Source organism: Malurus melanocephalus, unplaced genomic scaffold (assembly GCF_030028575.1).
Source record: "Malurus melanocephalus ecotype Western Australia unplaced genomic scaffold, MMel_1.1 scaffold_214, whole genome shotgun sequence".
NCBI lineage: Eukaryota > Metazoa > Chordata > Aves > Passeriformes > Maluridae > Malurus > Malurus melanocephalus.
Window position 1 is genome coordinate 892560 of NW_026623446.1, and position 19832 is coordinate 912391.

Consider the following 19832-nt stretch of genomic DNA (forward strand, 5'->3'; position numbering starts at 1 on the left):
TTTTTTTTTAATTCTAGGAAGCTCTTTTTTGAAAGCCTAAAGATTAAGTGTGGGAGCAGACTAACTAGGATGTTTTGGATTTTCAGAAGACTTGTTACCCCCCAAATCCTCCATCATTACCTCCTTCATTTTATGCAAAGCATTTCTTCAGAACTCAAAAAATAAATGCTTTGCCCTAAGTATGCTTTATAGCACTAGACMAATTTAACAGCAAAGTTTTCCAATCATTTTTGCAACAAAGTTGTTTGCTAGCTATAATCTACCATAGTGCAAAACAGCAATAAACACTAAAATTCCAAAACTCTTAAGAATACTGACTTCAATTAGTATTTGAATGAACTTGCACTAGAGCCAACTTATTTATTTATTTAACTATGAATATGTTATCTGTCTTGCTAAATTTCCTTCAATGCAACTACATTTTGAGAAAAAYATCAGCTCACCTGGCGATATTCTAAAATTATCTTAGGCAAAGGATGAAGATCTTGCAATTTATTTAGCTGCAAAATCAAGAATGTGAATTATTGACAAATTTTTCTTTAATTTATGTTATTAAACAAACCTTAACAGAATACATTTTGGAGAAAGAMATTTTCTTGACAAGTTGAATGGACAAAATACTGGCTGAAGAATGTCCTACAAGCAATCCCACCCCAGASCCAAGGAAGCCTCCTTTAAGAAGGCTGGAGATAACCACTTCCCATTTCATTTTGACTCCTGTCCCGACAAAAAGGGACGGAAAGACATATAGACATAAAATTATTTCCACAACAACTTTGAAAACACTGGGGTGTGATGTGTGTGTGTGTGTGTTATTTGTGGCCCTTTGTTTATTTTTTGTGCTATGCAGCATCAATGCAAGAGAGGCCATGATAGAAGAATACAAAATAATACATATAAACACACATACACATTTATACACATACAATTCAAGAGGAGAATTTCTCCTGTTCATGCCTTAATAAAAGTTCCAAGAAAACTTCAAGAGAAATTGAAATTGTCAAATTCAAAAGCAATAAAATAAAGCATATTTCTGATTACTTTGGAAACTGCCAAAAAAAATAATGTTGAGAAAAAGAATTGAATTATCAAACCAGAGATAGGATATTTGTAATTACAACAAAAAAAAAACAAACCCCGGAACTACAATAGTCCAGGGTGAAAAATAGATGCAACTCTACTAGAATGTATATTTAAAAGCATAAGGTTTTTTTCTTGCTACCAGGGAGAAAMAACATCTTAAGATTAGTTGTCTACTATTTATCTACTGCAAGGTTTCTGCCTACCTTTCTCTAAATAACTAAGTMTCAGCAGTTGTTGGAAATAGAGTACTGGACTAGATTAAAGCATTGCTTYGATTTTAGCAACAAATCTTATCTTACCACAAAAAGATGACATTAATTCTATTTCACCGATCCCTCCCATTTCCCAAGGCAGTCTGTCACTTTCCAAGATTATATACTTGATCCATGAAACCTCTTTCTCCTTGAGAAGTGTGTAGGTTTCATGGTTCTACTGTTGAGGTTACTGGAGGTCATACACAATAGTTCAGACACTTGGCTGAAAAGTGGAATTTCCTCCTTAAGACACAAATGTTACCCTTTCACCTTCCCTAGAGATGTTCATGGCCAGCCATGAGTTGTACACTTTTCTCTGACTCCTATGTAAACTATAGCAAAACAGTTGTGACACCAAATCAGAAATAGGTGCAGCTGCACAGAGTCTTTCCCTCTTCTAAAAAGAACCTCAATTGCTATTATCATCAAAACAAAATTATTTTTTATTCATCTGACAGGGGRATCAAGGACACCCTCAGCCAGTTTGCAGATGACACCAAATTGGATGGAMRAGTTGATCTGATGGAGRGCAGGAAGGCTCCACAGAAGGATCTGGACAGATTGGGTCGATGGGCCYGAGGGTCCGAGGTTCAACAAGACCAAGTGCCAGGKYCYKGSCCYKGGKYMMMAMMAMCCCYKSMAKKSCMMMRGSYKGGRAARRRGGGSYKGRAARGGSCYKRWKGRAAARGRMCYKGGGGKKSYKRWTKRMMRGGGSYKRAMMWKRRSCYRGWKKKSCCMRGKKGSCWARRARGSCMAWKGSMMCYRGSCYKRRMCMRSMAWWRKKKKRMCMRSMRGRWTMARGSMRKKRWTKKYMWCCYKKWMTTKGSSSYKRRKWMYKKKRRRRKWMYTTKGRMCCCYYMWTTYMAAAARGRMMWTKGGGKKSCSRRRKKKTTWMMRRKRARGRMMAWKGRRSYKRWKRMMRGTCTGGAGCACAAGTCTGATGAGGAACAACTGAAGGAGCTGGGGGTGTTTAGCCTGGWGAAATGCAGGCCCAGGGGAGACCTTCAGTAGCTGSTTTGTTTTTCCCCATGATGGAGTGCAACTCTCTTTTCTGGCACAAGTGTAGCACAAACAGTACAACACAAAAATAAATCAAGATCGTCAGGAAAACTTTTTGACAAATTACCATTTCACTGGAATATAACTTAGAAGTTTTACCAAATCATGCAGCTGGTTTTAAAACCCTTCCCCATCTCACCACAACTTCTGAGGTGGATACGAGCTGCTGTATTTCAGTCCTGTGAAGTTTCTCACACAGCRTATGCAGTTTTAACTTATCAAATAGTACCTACAGTAAGAAAAAGACAAAAAATCTTTCAGTGTTTCAAGTGCTGAAATAGAAAGGAAAATTATTCGGCACTTGAACTTAAACAGAAATCAGGTTTCAAGGTAAAAAGAGCACATTGCAGCAAAGAGAACTAACACAGAATTGAAAAGACCAATAATCTTTATTTTTGAGCAACTGAAACAAAATACATTTTCTAAAACCAAATGCATAATTTATGTAAATACATTCAAATAYAGATTATTCAACATCGTCATATTTACAAAAAACTGATATGTGCTTTGTTAAAATCAGAAAATAACATAATTAATATAGAAGAAAATCATTCAGAAGTTGTAAGGATATATATGCTTTACAGTTCTTCTGTATCAATAAATTTATAGAACTTACACCTTAAGTAATAATAGTAGTACAAATACTACCTCTCGGAGTTGACAACTGCTGGTCAAAAGGAAGCGTTCTCCAGCAACCTCATGAGCCTCCTGTTCAAGCTCTTTGAGCCGCAACTRTAAATTAGTACATCAAAATTATTCTGTTCACATTATTATTCTCTTCAATACCTGCTTCTTCCAAGGTTAATGAGAATATTGGACCTTTATTTTAAAATKGAGTACTTGATATTGCATAATCATTTCTGGTTATCAACATTTGGTTAAGTAGATTGCTTATATACTCTTTTATTTCTATTTCTTCATGATCTGGGAAGGGGATTTAATGTAGTAATAAGTACCAACATTTGTGGTTAAAGCATTTAAGTTACTGAAGACTGTGGAGATCTGAGAGAAACAGAGCTATGCAAATTATTCTGATAAATTAGTAATCTGTCAAACCACTATGATTATCTAGTCAAATTTCATGTTACAAAATGGGGTTCTCTTGTAGCTATTTTTATCAAAGAACACTCATTTAAAGAGTATTGTTCACAAAGAGAGGGAGAGAAGTCTATCACTTCTCAGGAAGATTGTTACTGAAAACTGTAGGTTCAGAAGGAGTCATTACCATTTTTACTCTACAACACATAACCCAAATGATCTGTGCATTTTGCAATGCCATTTCAGTTCTGGGGCAAGGGTGATAAAGCAAATGTCTCTTTTTCACTTGCCTAAATAAACAGTGAAGTATTCTAAAATGTAAATATAATTATTTATATTTATAAAAATATAATAAAACCCCCAAACTATTACATAAAGTGTGACAACTGTTCCTTCTCTTTTTAATGTTATCCTCAGTAAAAGCACAAAGATGATACTATACAATTTCCAAGAGAAAACAAAATAAAAAATTTACCCCTAGAATCTCTGATGTTTTTTTCAGTTCCTGTTTGTTCACATATATTTTGTGTGTTTCCATCACTGCAAATACAATTTTACATTAAGAACATTTATAATTGACAATTTCAATCTTACATGCTTCTTAGACTGTAAAATGGAAACTCCAACTCACACAGCTGTTATGAGGCTAAGAGAACATTTCATATTCTGAGGAATTACATTCCACTTGAGCATAGTCAGCAGCTGTGTGAAAACAGTGAAGATTCATATTTTGAACTGAACTTTCCTACCTGCCAGAATTTTGACAAGTGGAAGCTCTAATGTGCAAAATAAGTTCCACAAACCTTGAGCCTGTAAAGCAAGATATAAATAGATTCTTCAGTACCAGCTAATTTTGATCTTAAAACATGCAGTAGTGTCATCAGGTGAATGTATTTTCCAGTGAGCAGTATTTCACTTTCTGTATATATTCCCTTTTTACATGACAACACTGTCAGTGGCATTAAATACTACTCAGTGTAAATTACAGTATCTAAATGCTGTCATTTCTATTTGTGGGGAATAGGGATTTTGCAATAGTAACCATTTTGTACAACAGAGCTAATTAAAATATATATAAATACCTCTTTTTTCTAAACAGTTTATTTTTAAGCTGGCTTCATCATAATAGGACACACAATTATCTCTTATTCACTTGAACAATTAAGCAACCATTCATAATTCATAACTTTGTTTTCATTAGGAAGAAAATAAGAGTTGATAGGGTTATGTCACCAAATTAGTTACAGAGAACAGAAAGTCTGTTTTTTTTCTAACCACTGAAGCAATCTGACTTCTCTAAAAACTTTGCAGGCTGGATCTCAGTGTTTCTGTGCCTTTGGTGTGTTGCTGCTGCCTCCCTTCACGAATGGTTCACCATACTGCTGTGCCACTTAGATATCCTGATTAATACAGCTCCATCACCTCATGGTCTGAGCCCTACACTTGCTACCTTCAACTTCAAAGGAAATCCTAAGGAAACTATGATGCCCCTTCCACCAGAACCTGAGCATATCCCTAAATTCTGGCACTTTTTCAGGTATGTGATCATAGGCAGAAAACACTCACACAGACAGACACACACTGACAGACTATTTGAGATGCATTCTGAACTGCAATAAGGGGTAAAATAGAATAAAATAGTTCACTTGGAAGGGACCTACAACGACCTTTTAGTCTCACTGCCTGGACAATTCAGGGCTGACTAAATTTTAAAGTGTATGATTAATGGCATTGTCCAATTGCCTCTAACACTGACAGGCCTGGGCCATCAACCACCTCTCTGGGAAGCCTGTTCCAGCACTTGGTTAACACAGTCTAGAAAAAAAGATATGCTGAGAGTTTTCATAAGCACGGAATACATTGAAAAAATAGCTAGACTATGTTTTACCTCAGTTAACACTTTTTAGATAGTAACATTTGTATTTAAAATGCTATAAAAAAGTCACAATATTCTGAACATTTCCTTTTCTCAGAATCTTCATTTAGTTAACTGTTGAAGAGGAAAAGTTTCTTCTAAAGACTAACCTTGACACTCACCATCCCATTCTGGAAAAAATGGCAAATCTGATGGGCAATTTATTTTAAATGTTGGCTGCTAATGTAAATCACTCAGAACTGAAGCATTCTCTCATTCTAACTTGATTGAGAAATATATCATTAACTCTCTTTAATTCAAGGTAATACTTACATAGTTATTTCTGAACAACTTCTTTTTGCATCTTACCTTTAAACCATGAGAAAGGTCCATCATTACRTTATAAAGCTTCTCCAAGTTCACACCTAAGTTTTGATACTGATATAAATAAATAAATAAAGTAATTTTAATGCTAACATAAAAATATTTAGAGTACTRCTGTTTTAAAGAARTATTAAATTGTAAAAATGTGCTTTTCTGTATGCTTCTGTTCTATTAAATTTTAGAAATGTTCTTAGATCTCTGTCAAACCTGTATCATGAATACAGCACTACAGATTATGAACATTGCAGATTTTGCCTGTTCCTTTGCATCGAATTGCGTCAAATACAGAAAAATAGTATCAATAAATTGCCTTTGACACTGAAGTCAAAATTCTCTTATTACTTGTAAAATGAGGTACAATTTCTTGCATTTTTCTTTCTCACATAGGTATTGCCACATTTGTGCCAGAACTCTTCACTTTCTTCCTTTCTCTTCCACAGGTGCTCCACATAGCACCAGGCCACCTCCTTCAATTGGCTAGAATACCCTTTTGAAATGCATACAAACACTGAGAATAKGATGGTTAGCTCCAAGAACATGACCACTAAAATAAACTTAATAAAGATTGAGAAACAGCAGGCCCCACAAAGTAGGATGAAGAGGGCTCTCTTCAGAGCTGGAATATGTAGATCCACTGGTGATGATCCTTGTTCTAAAACAGTCTAGTCCATACTGCAGTGAAAAGTTGTCAACCTGTCTCCAAGAAACCATGTCCATACCAACTTCTGGAACAAACGAGGTATCTGTAAAATACAGACAGCTTGCTTGATCCCTTTCTGGAGGTGGAAGAGAGCCCAATGACAGGCTTCAAACAACACCAAGATTCCTCACCAGTAAATTCAGTGATGACATCAACAGCATAATGTTTAGCACCTGTTCCAGCAAATGTTCCAGGGAATATGGATCATGACCATTTTGGCACAGCATCAAATATACAGACAAGCAGCAAGCAGCACATCTTTGTGCTAGAGCTGTGTGGGTGAGTCGTGGGCTACAGAATAAACCAGCAGTCATTCCAAGCACTGTGGTGGGTGGACAAGACTAGCACAAGACAGAGGAAGTTTCACTGAAGTAGTCAGGCACAAGATGATATACCACTTACCACAGATCCCTCTGGCAGTATAGACAACTGTTAGGAATCTACCAGCAAAAACAGAGCAAGAATGTTGAAGAGATAAACCTGGCAAAGAGCCAGGATTCACAGGAAGAACTGGGGCTCACTTAGCAAAGAGAAAAGCCAAGAAGGAAATGTGAGGGTCCAGRTGACAAATTAAGGAATAAGGGATGGGGGGAAATAATCACAGGATGTTACAAGGAGGCATCAACTGGGACTGGAGTGAACAAGTCAGCATAAAGACACTCGAGACGGTTGGGGCAAGGAAACAAACTAGACCTGAAATAGGACAGGAAGGAAATARAATTTCAATATTACCTCAGAGCTGGGAATCAGGATGACAAAGTTGAAAAATAACTAAGAACAGATTTGATATCTGAAGAACAAAAGACTGAGTCAAGCTAAGGGAAGAGACAAGATTAAGGATGCTGACTCACAGCAGGGCAATCATATATAGAAATAACCATAGATAACTTCTGTCTGTTTGCTTGTCTATTCCCTACACTAATAACTTAATTCATGAAGTAGCTTCTGAGCAACTGCAGCTTACAGCCAGTGTTTCAAAGTAAACTGCCTCTGGTTTTCTCTGAAATGTCTACACTGATGGGTGGGTGCCAATACAACTGACGTCTTTTCATGCTCTAAGTCCACTTGACATCTTGACATCTCTGGGTTTGTATCCTACAAGTCATAAAACCATAGCACAATACTTGATCTGAACAAGAAAGGTGTCTGAAAATTGAGGGGCATCAAAAAAAAAAAACATTTAGGTTGCTCTACTTCTTCTAAGAATTCTTCTCTCATTCTTCTAAGAATGATCTTATCAAACAGCCTCTGAAGGGCAACGTGTCCACAGTAGAACATCATGGCCCAATATACACATACAAATATTTTATAATATTTTGTTACATACATTTCAATAGGAACATAGGAAGACACTTGATAGGATATAGAAAGAAATTTCCATAGTGCAGGGGATAACATCTCAAAAAGTTCATCATGCATTCTCTCACACCGAGAATTAAAATTTAGAGATTTTTTTCATACAAATGCTTGAAGGTTCACATTTGACTCCCTGCTGTTTCTCAGCCTATGATGTGGTGTCTATCAGCTATGAAATTAAGCAAGATTCTTCATAAAAATTAACTAAATATGGGCTGTACAGGAACTGAAGAGCACAGCATTAAGCATTTTGGAAGGGAGAGCAAGAAATCATTTTGCAGGAAGGTGGACAGAAAAAAATATAAGATTATATATTAATTAATGTTTTTACTGAACTTTACAGTTTTGAAGGAAAATTTTAAAGCTGCTCCTGGAGAATGAGTTCCCATTCTGRTAGAATGCAGTGAAATCTCCCCTTCTCCCCTTTCTTTAAATTTCCAACAAGTGGCATTAACAGAATCATTTTCTTCCATTACAAAAGCATTATCTATCTTCTTTTGTGACTTTCTAAGCAAAAGCAATTTTATTATGATTTCCTTCCCTTTTAAGCCAACCACAAACAATTGAAAACAAACTACTTACAGATACATTTCTCAAAGTGGCWGTATCTGTATTTTCTGTTCCCTTTGAAAAAGGCTTCTCAAAATACTTGTGTATTAAACACTCAAAGGAAGGAACTGTGTCGCTGGGGTTTATCAGCCATGCTGCAATCCTTGGATCTAACACAACACAATCAGCAACTACAAAAATAAGTTATTCAAAATGCTTATATTATCTCCCATAGAGAAAAACAGCTTTAAAGTTTTGTCCATCTTTCCTGCATGCACACATCATAGAAAGACAAGTATTTGCTCCACCAAAATGTTAAACATTTAATTCACAGCTCTAACATTTAATGACTAYACAGGAAGAAGTTCAGTACTGAATATTTTTGAAGAGGGTTGTTTTGTGAGATTAGTGTGGATTTTTTTGGTTGGTTGATTTTTTCAAGTTTTCAAATATAAGTAAACCTTTGGTTCCTTAGATGTAATGTAAAAACATCTCTTCTTAGAAGTGAAAAACTTCAGGCTGAAGTTTTTCTTATGAGAATCCCCCTTTGGTACAATTTTGTTATTGTTGTTACTAACTTGACTGATATCCACAGAATTGCTATTGGRGATCAGGAAGAGATTTACTTCCTAGCAATCAGAGCGAGCTTGTTAATGTATATATGAATTAACATAGGGGTGCACAATGCATTGTTTCCAAAACTTTTAGCGGTTTTGTTTGTTTTGTTGGAGCTTTGTTTGTTTTTTCATGGCAGAAATAAGGTGTGAGGAAGCATCAAGTTTCAAAGTTTAAAAGCCTAGACAATAATTCTTTTGGYTACTAGAAACTTCAGACTCAAATCCGATGGATCAGGTAGGATCTAACCTATAGTATTTCCCATATGTACAGGCTATAAAACTGTCACTACTGCCAGTCCCATTACGGCATTTCTTTTCCTGATTCTTTCCCATTCCCAGTGCTGGTTTTTGTACAGATCTTCACACCAGATTTCAAATAATCATCAGTTCACTGTGATGTACTGAAACCTTTCAGATGCTGAACATAAGCTGATGACTCTCCACAGAGGAAGTCTTTCCTGAAAGGTCATAYGTACTTTTGTCACTCAACAGTTATTTGACACATGAAACAAAAAAACAACGACAAAGGAAAAGAAAAAAGCAAATAAAATAAGAAAGGCATTATATTTACATCTTAAAAAAAAAAAAAAAAAAGACAAAGGAAAAAAAAAAAAAAAGCAAACAAAATAAGAAAGGCATTATATTTACATCTTATGCCTGCTGCTTGCAGTTGCTTTTAAATCCATAGAGAAGAGTCTTACTTGATGTTATCAAAAAACAAGGGCCCATTCAAGTGATTCCTAATTCTGACAACTATGAGTATCTCTGAGATTTATTTTAGCCTTTCCTTTGAGCAGAGGAAGTTTTTTTTTTGTAGGGAATATGAAACATGAAGTAGTTTGACCTTTTCAGCTAGTCAGGACTGTGTTGAGAGCTYCTGTTTCCACTGGAAGCTATCCTCAAATTACTCAATTATCTGATTCCTACTCAGAGAAGAAGTACATTCTCTTGACATGCCAAGCCTCTGGTCACAACCTCCCCCAAGATGGGAGTTCTTTCATATGGTACTAAACTATTTTTCAATATATTACTTAACCACCAATTTAATTACTTCTACACTTAGTGATTTTAACAGAAACACCAAAAGCACAGAGATTACAGGATGAGATCAGAGTCGATACTTGCCTTGTTTCCAGCTGATTTCATTACCATAAACTTGAAGTAGAGTCCTCAGGAAATCTTTTGCATTGAAGCAAATTATTGGAACTTTGCACTGTAGCATTTGAAAYAACACTTGCCTGCACAGAAGTAGTTCATTAACATGCTACACTGCTACTAAGTTTAGTCAATCTATTTATTTTGTTCTTTTAAACCTAATACTAAACAGTTAACTCAAGACATTTCCTTATTCCTATCAGAAAATAATATTGCATTTGAATATTAAACTCTCAATTCAATAATACTCAAAGCTATRTCCCCTAAGAAATTAAAACATCCAAGCAGATGGATAAAACATCACATACACATAAAGAAAACAAATCCTCGGTTAACTCTTGTTAAAGTGCAACCTTAATACAAAACACCAACTGGCACCCCTATAATACTTCAATATACCCAAATAAGATCACAGAGGCTAAACTGATGCAGCACTAAAATACACTRACTTAAAAGTTACTAGACAATTTAAATTGCCTTAACTGTCCTGTGTTAATATGCTGTTTAAATCCAAAATGCTTCATCTTTGTCATGTATTTCCATGCCTCTTGAAAATATCTATAATTTCTTCATTCATGCTATTTTAAATAAATATAACCAATTTTATATAAATTYGTATACAGATTTACTATGTGTGTTATTTTTTTTTAAAAGTTCTATTTTGGTCAATAAAGAAAAGTAACACTTTTTATAAAGCATTTTTGATAGCATGAGACCACAATTCCAAGGGTTGGACAGATTAGAAATCACAGATCACAAGGTATTGCTGTATGCACTATAGATCCATTCTTAAACAATTGCAGTATTCTTACAATAAATAATTAGCCATAGTTTTCATCTAAATGCTAATATCCTTATTCAACTTAATTTATTGAATTTTTACTGTTCACATGTACATGCTTTATTGAAATGTTATTCTCAATTCACAACAACCTATATTCAAGCTGACAACACATTATTAAACTACTTGTCATGTACCCCCAGTATTACAGCTGGAGAAGTACAGGTCAGCAAAGTGACTTGTTTCAAGGCACGGTGAAACAGTGGAAGAGATGCAACTAACAACCAAGTCAAACATCTTGAAAATGAATGTTTGGTAAATTAATAATCCAAATTCAGCTGTTTATAGTAAGACAGYCATTACTGAAACTCATAAAATATTGTGATGAAGTTTTAACATGCTAGACTATTACATCTAAGAATCAGATTCAGTTCTCAWTTCTCCCTTTATGGGATATGATTTCCATGATAATAGGAATAAAAATGGACTTTGATTGTAATAACTGACATTTAAAAMGTAGTCCATCTTTTTATAAAAATTTAGTCCAAGTGTAAATAGATACATAAAGCCTTTGCTTCAAAAATTACATAGTATTATTACTGAATACTAGAAAAACTTCACTTGGAATGCCAAAAGCCATTAAGAAAATCCTGTGCCAAAAAGATTTAAAGTATTAACAAAGCACAGAAAGGTTGTTTATCACAATAATGTCCATCAAAAATGCACTAGTTAAGAAATGCAGTTCAGGAAATGGAAGATAAAAATACAAGGAAGATAAGCCTGGAAAAAAACATATTCTTTGGTGCTATACAGCTTTAACTGCTCATAAAGGATTTGCAGGTAAATGTAAACAGCTCCTACTAGAATCCCAACCCAATTCTGTAAGGGCTGCAGTCAGTGATATGCTGAGCCCAAAGGAATAGTCCATTCTTATTTGGTTTATATCAGCCCAGACTTGACAAGGAACTAACACAGCCAATATGAAATCAATGAGCTTGACACGTAAGGAGATTAGGCCTGTGCTAAGTAACCAATATCATTACGGCTAAACCCATGTGTAAAGCAAAATACTATTTTTTCCTACATTCTCTCACCAAGAAACTTTCTTGTGAGGCTGCTCTTGTTCCCAGAGAGATGATTGTTCAGTTTTTAAATAAATTAATTTATCATTTTCATTAGCAGCATTCCAAGCATAACCAGTTGAAGTGTGACTGGGAGGACAAGGGTGATGGGTCTGATTCTTCACCAGCACAACAACTCCTTTTATTGATGAGGTAGAGGCCTGTTAAGTATAATGACAATAGTGTTTCCTGACATATTTTGTGCAATCCTATAAAGAAAAATTCCCAAATATTTTACAACATGAAATCTATTATGTACACTACACTTACTGCATACGCTATTGACACAGTAGAGGAACATGCAACTGTTTCAGCCTTGAAACAAAAATCYTAATGGTTTCATTTTCTGTATGATTTACTTGATAGTTTAAAACAAAACGTGATCTAAATATTAAGGTTTACTTCATTTTAAATGTACATTTTGGTATGTCATACCCAAAAGGGGCTYCTAATGGACATGGGTTTGTGTTTATCAGTCACATGCACTTTCAAATGGTTCTACAGAACTGGCTCTAAACAAAACTCATCCTTTACTAACCTGCTCCGAGGTAAGCTGTGAAGAACCATCATGAAATATCATAGTAGTTACAAAAGCCACTGCCTGTTGTATAGTTGCAAGCAGTTCTTTTTTTTCTTCAGATCCTAAAGTGCTGATATCACAAGGACACTTTCCAGAAGACTTTATTTGTTCAGGAGTACAGCTGTATCTTCTTTCATGAGAGGACATGTAGGTATTTACATGCAATCTTCTTGTTTTCTCTGAACAAGTTATAGACACATTTTGCCTTCTTTTAAGAGGAATAACTATTTTMTTTTCCGCATCCTTCAGGTATTTTGCTTCCACTGAAAGACTCGTTTCTTGATATCCCCATTTTGGGAAGCCTGAATCCTGGTAACAGTTCACTATTTTGCAATCTTGACAGCCAAGCACTTCATCCATATGCACTGTCCTGACTATCTGACCAGCAGTTCTTTTTTCAGGGCTGGCAGTTGCTTTGAATACGGCAATTCTGGAATCACAAACCTCCTGGGGAAACTGGAAATTTTTTAGCACACCAATTATTTGATTTATTAGGAGAAATTAAAATTGCACTAAGTTAATTTAGGTAAGTTTTCAAAAAAGGAAAATCTATGAAAAAAATGTTCATACTAACAAAACAGGGCAGGTTTAGGGGACCCACATTACATAAACCAAAGTTCAAGCACTTATCAATAGAGATTATTTTATTGACATATAGTGCTTACATACACAACCACTTTTTTAAAAATCTAATATTAGCCCAACACTAAAAATGGCAAATTAACAACTGTAAGACACAGCTGGTCCAGTAGCCTGTCTTCCATAATGACAAGGTTAATTATTGTCTGAAGAGCGAAGAGACCATTCATCTTTAACTTCCACATACAGAGTTTTTTTCATGACAGCTTCATTTGTTATAGAACTTTTGGTAAGGGACTTTAATGATAACTTTGAAAGTTCAAGTACCTGGGTCAACTGGATCCCTTCAAGCAACTTACAGGACTGTAAGACATAACAAAAATACATAACAAAATTGCATTGAAGAAGTATTATCAGCTGTATGACTAAGTATTATATTCTATTCCATTTAATCCACTCTACTCAGAACAGTTTTACTACTCCAGGTAGTCCCTGGTTCCCTTTACACCAGCATGCTACTCAACAGCATTAAGCAAGATGCTACATGGTAATGTTTTGACTCCACTCCTTCTTTCTAATTTCCTTCAGAAATTTCCTTGGTATGCTACTGGCCCTAGTACTTTGTTACTATTTATTTTGCTAGCTTCTACAAACTCTTCAGCTGAGATAGATTCCTCTGTCGTGATTTCATGAACAAGGACTCTGGAATGGCAATCAGTGACCTTTCCAAGATTCCCCAAGGAAAATGTGTATTTAACTATCTACAGATATATAGATTTGAATCTTCCCTCAATACTTTTTATGCCTCAATTACCAATAGGCCTTAGAGAAGCTGGCAAGCCTTCTACTCCTGAGCCATTTGAAAAAAATATGTATTAAAGATGCATTTGCAAGCTGTTCCTCAAAGTTCACTTGAACTATACCATTGTATATTTCATTTAACTTAGTCAAATGAGGCAAGTATAGAATAATACAAACTCTACTAAGTTCACATTTTTGCATTATGACATTTTTAGTAGTCTCCATCATATTGTCTCTTAGCCATACTACTTTTCCAGACAGAATTTAGTATTAATTTGAAATCTTCAATATTYTGCTTTGAGTAAATCCCTGTACTGCCTACAAATGTTCTGGGTTTGGAGGGCAATTGTATGTATCTTCTTTTTAAAGCTTCTTCAATTTCACATAGTTTTCTTCTTGAAAATTAAGCATTGCTGTCTTACCTATCTTTCAATGCTTCAGAAAGATTATGGTCCTACTGTCAGAGCACCTTTCAGAAGGATGATTTTGTATCTGATTGCGCACAGAATCAAATAAAAATTTCTCTCGTGAGTTCTCTATTCCACAAAGCAATTGTCTCCCAATTTGCAGCTGCAGCATCATGCATGAGCTTAACATTCACCCACTCCAGTGCAAAGTAATTTAAGTGTCTCAAAATTACTGTATTTTTGGCTCTTCTAGCTCAATCTCATCCAGTACTTCTGCKGTCAACATAATTGCAAAAACTAAGGCCTCCTCACTTCAAAAGAAGCACAAATTCCTGCTGTGCAGGGCTTCCTCCATCCCCAGGATGACAGTTTTCACTGATCAAAGGGTACTGTCCATCTCCATGCCATCTGYATCAATTGAGCAAGCCAGAATGACAAAGGCAGAAAGTTTGGGGCCTTTTTATGGTTTCACAACATTCCTCAACCCAGCTCCCGTATCCCCAAACTTTAGAACTGTGGAGTCAAAGATGAAAAAGGCTTAAGACTGCTTTAGATCAAACTTCACAAGATCAGCTCTACAGCACAAGTCCAATTACCAGGTTCTAAGTAAATAGAAAAAGGAAATTAATTAATTTTCTGCTACTACCAAAACGATACTGGCTGTTCTAAATGAAGACAAATTATCTGGACTTATGCAATGCTAATCAAAAGGTGGGCACTATAAAGTTACCAGAAGGGGAAAAGGAGTATCACAGAAGGGCCAAATGTTTAATATCCATGGAAAGACAACTAATTCACTTAAGTGCATTCTCCAGTCAAACTGCAAACAGTTTTATCATTTAACACAGAAGAATTTGAATTAGGATACTCTAGTAATTATAGAACGAGGAATAAGCAATTCTTTTTTAAAGGTTCAAAAAGTAAGAACAAAGCAATTTAATTATCAAGTCAGAATAATACAACTGGAACTACAATTAACCACAGAGAGAAACAGCAGCTTCCTTGAAGAACTGATCTTATATTAGAAATAATGACATGGCTGGAAGTAGAGAAAATGACTCCCAGGATGTAGTTTCATAATTTATGTAAAGGCAGGAAGATTTCATTAGATGCAGTGAGTCAAAATTAGTGTCTCATCATTATAAAAARGGTTTCCACTGCTATCCATTTGCACCTACAGCTGTATGAGCATCTGTAAGCCAGTGTAGTTTGTAGGAAACTATCCCACTCCACATAATATATCRATTTTCTGCATTTTGAGCAACCTGAATGGACTTGAAGTGTGTAACATGCACCAGAATCAGAGTAAGGAAGGCTGTGAAATTTGCAGCTGGGATCAGTTGCAGTATCTGCAACTCATCGATCAACTTGATGGATTTTACAGTCACAGCCTGAGCTGGGGCTGCCAGTTACCTGTTCCTACTCTTGCACAGGCACTCACTCACATGCACATCAAACCAAATCCAGAGATGATAAAACCCAAAATTAAACTCCCTAATAGAAAGTAATTTTTAAAATGAATCAGCTCACTTTATGATTATGTACTAGTGATTGTTCAGTGACAGAAGTCTAAAATAATTTCTAAATCCTGATGACTGAATGTGGCACCCTCATTTCTGATCAATCTATCATAAAAGATCAATTTCCTGTGAAAGGGAACAGAAGTGGAACCAAGACTCTCATAGGTAAATAGAGGCCAAGYATAAAATAAGACATGAAATTATCTGAAGTATGACTGTATAAAATATATTGTAATAAAGCTTGTTATAAAAGAATGTCTATAACATCAAACCTGCTACAAAAAGACTGCTTTTAGTGGTTTTCAATCTTACAAAATGCTTGCCTTTTCATTTCTCAGATGCGCATCCTCATCACCTAGTTTATTTTCCTTTGGCTTCTCTACACCTTTAAAAAAGAAGAAACCATTTACAAGATGATTGAATCTGCAGCCCATATAACTTAGGTTACATACAGGATTATATTATTGACATTTTTACCATACCTAAAAGAATTGTAAAAAATCTTTCCCTCGACAACCATTTTATTAATGTATAAGTATATAATGTTAAGTATAATTCATGCTTAAAAGGCTCCTGCAGATTCCAAAATATGCATATGTAAAAGCTTGTTCTATAACCATTAAGAAAAAATTACTTTAAATTTGCTACAAAGCAGAAAAACATTTTCCACAATGTTCAGAGGAAGCATTACTATAATGCCAGAAATAAGTGTATTTCCCTCTTTCAATAACTCATTTTGGTCATAGTAAAACTGAGGGCATGAGCATGAAGGAAAAYGAAAAAGAAAATCCAGACTCTAGAAACTTTACACAGTTTAATTCTTTCCTTGGAATTCAGCAGTAGTATTAACAAAACTTCTGTTCTGTAAAGAACTATTTGTATTTGAGTTTAGCATATCACATCTCACAAACAAGTGACCACGTTTCACCTGAAGGGGATAAGTTTTTCACATTGTTCATCCTGCAATAGAGCAGGYATTTTAAGACCAGGTAAGAGAGAGCAGGACTTCAGGCCTGACAAACTGATAGAAAGGTAAGGTGACACCAGTCCCACAAGAAGCAGGACTGCCATCAGTGCTGGGTCTGACACAGAGCACAGTGCAGCTGTGAGTCTGGGCCTCCACTGAACTGCCAGAAATCTTTAGCCCATGGTTCTGAAAGCAGACAGATGCTGCAGTTACCAAGAAAGTTGTGTAAATGCACCTCAGGACTCCAAGGCAAGTGAAACCATGAGGATAAGCATTTMTTTTCTGCCTTAATATTGCCCAGAAGTCCCGAGAAGCAAGTGAACACTGGAAAGAAGGAGCCAGGATAACAGGATAGCAGCAATTACAATCTCAGTAGGTACAGAAACAGGAACAGGGAAAAAGGGAACTCCCCTAAAGCACAGGTCRCTCCAGAGTCTGCAATTAATTAGGATTCCTTTATCTCTACGTTATCTTACCGCCCAGTCAAAAGACACATCATGTATTTTGTCCCCCAATACTGAGTAAAACACTAAACTGCTGTTGTGAGCTACTAATTTGCATTACCAGMAGCAAGGCACTTTCAGAATCAAACAGTGTTGACGAATACCAAACAAAGCATAAGGTGATCTATTTCTATTTAATAGACCTGTTTGAAAAAAACTTCTCTGAGCAAATCAAGACCCTGTACTTAAAACCCAAATAAAAATAAAAAAAAAGCAATTTCAAAGACTAACTTGTTTAATCTATGAAAGAAACTAAGCTTATTTCTACATGTTGTAAGTGTATAATCMGACATTTAGATCCAGCTCAAACTTCTAAACCGAGTTGTTAGAATAGCAAATATGGCACAGCTRTATTTGTAGCATCAAACATTTTAAGTTTGGTTTTCTTGACAATTTCTACAAGATTATAAATTAAGAATGATGAGTTTACATTCACTGCTATTGTTCCACGGCTAGATACTTATTCTTGACAAACCCACCCCCCAGAGCAGATGATGAGGATTACATTTCTCTCCTCCAGCACACAATAATCAGTATGACAGGTATTGAAGAGATCTGCAAAGTCCCATTTCTGAATTATTATAAAGTACCACGAGATGGCAGCAGAAACCTGTCCTTGCCTTCCAGCCCCTCAATGCYTGATGGAAATATTACAGCTCCACTGCCAGGATAACAACAGAATTTCACCAACTAGGTCAACATTGCAGATATTTGTTGTATTTGAGCCMAATATTTACCTTCTGAAGACAGTTTTTCCATTAAGTAGTATTTAAAATTTAAAAATCTATCTATAAAGTACAGTTCAATACAGTCTAAAAAAGACCAAGATGAGAGGTTTGCAGTTGTTTTTGATTTTTTAAGGGAGGCAAACTTCTTCTTTACAGACCCACCCTAAAGCTATGTACATCTACATTTATACGTGTGTGTGTGTGTGCGCGCAAGAGAAGTAAAATATCAGATAAACAGGTTAAAAAGAGAATTTCTTTAAAATTCTTTAAAATCACCTGGGTTTTGATCCAATGCACCATGTACAATGTAACTTTTTAAAATTTACTCATCCCATATTTCTTCAAACACGTATTACTGATTTATAGAGCTATTAAGTACTATTTTTGTCACTACTATACCACCAGGCCCCACTGATCCAATAATTTATTGAAAGAGGAGCCTGAACCACAATTTATATGAAACACAGGCTACATGATGTACACAAGAATCAATGTTAAAACCATCAATCAGATAATATTCCAGGATCTAGTTCTCAGGAAAAAACAGAAAACTTAAATTAGGCAAAACTCTCATTAACTTTCTCTCTACTTCCTTCCAGAGCTACAAGATGGCAGAGACTATGGCTCGCACAGAACTGGGACTAAAAACTGCACCTTTCAAAAACCTCCCTAGTATCCACAATGTTCTAAATSTGCTGAGGCACTTTTAATATTACCTAATTTGCACTTTCAATGGGACTTTTGTTCACTCTTCCCCCTAGAATTTCAAGGGAGCACAGTACTAATGAACACGTGTTTTAAGGACAGATGTGAGTCTGGAGAGTCCATAGGTCACCTGATAAGTTCCATGGACCTCCAGTGATCTTTAAATATCTARTCCAGAGTCAAGTTAATGTACATATCTAATTTATTACCTAGAATAGTATTACTTAAGTAATAGTTTCAAATTCTCATATACTGATGCATCACACAGCAGGAACAGAAAGAAAAAAGATGTTAAATTGGGGGTACCTGCTCCTCGTGCTCACATAACATCATTTAATTGGAAAAATCCCAGCGAATGTCACAGGCACAGCTTAATTCCTCTTCTAAACCTGTAAACCTAAACTCTCACCKTTTCCTCTATTTAAAAACAGGGACTAGAGGTTTGATATTGTTGTTTGTGTTTCTATTTTCCAACTGAAAAACTCAAGTAGGCTAAAATTTACTCACTCTGGTTATTTTCTCTGTTATTCTGAACTTCTACAGGAATAGACTGCAAAGCTGTCATAATCCTCTGAGCAACATCAGATAAAGGCACCTTAGAAATCTCACATCCTATGTATGACGTGTACCGTTCCATTTGTAACATTWAACCTAAACACAGAACATACAAATGATTATTAATAATTATTAATTAATTAATCAGGGCTACAAGCAACCCCCAGCTATATTCTGTTGAAATTAAAGACAAAATACAGTGAACGTGTTCAGCCATTAATTCTCAACAGAAAATAACATTTCCTCCCAGACATGCCTATCAGTACTGTACTGAAAATAAAAATATAATAATTTGTAAAAATTACCATTTCTGAAATAGTGTTTTAATACACTGATTAAAAAATCAGCAGTCTTAAGTGCAGCTAAATTGTACTAAAACAAAAAAAATTGACAAATAAAACAAGACGCATGTCTGAGACATACATTTTGTATGAGATTCTTTGCTCCTCCCAAAATCTTTAAACTAGTCTGTACCTAGCACATGCATATATTTAGWGTTACTAGTGCTCAGATTTTATTAGGAAAAATACAATTA

General features: G+C 35.4%; 1 protein-coding gene across 1 annotated transcript in view; it reads right to left on the reverse strand.

The window, feature by feature from the left end:
* POLN (DNA polymerase nu) overlaps positions 1-19554 on the reverse strand; it is an 88464-nt gene extending 68910 nt beyond the window's left edge. Inside the window, exons 1-12 of the mRNA XM_057374040.1 lie at positions 19250-19554; positions 16163-16224; positions 12491-12979; positions 11926-12113; positions 10021-10133; positions 8312-8469; positions 5659-5727; positions 4184-4244; positions 3910-3974; positions 3045-3128; positions 2536-2625; positions 444-500 (exon numbers count right to left, since the gene is read on the reverse strand). Coding sequence (XP_057230023.1) covers positions 444-500; positions 2536-2625; positions 3045-3128; positions 3910-3974; positions 4184-4244; positions 5659-5727; positions 8312-8469; positions 10021-10133; positions 11926-12113; positions 12491-12979; positions 16163-16224; positions 19250-19388 — 1575 coding nt within the window. The 5' untranslated portion in view covers positions 19389-19554. The remainder of the gene's footprint in view (positions 1-443; positions 501-2535; positions 2626-3044; positions 3129-3909; positions 3975-4183; positions 4245-5658; positions 5728-8311; positions 8470-10020; positions 10134-11925; positions 12114-12490; positions 12980-16162; positions 16225-19249) is intronic.
* Positions 19555-19832: the final 278 nt, after the last annotated feature.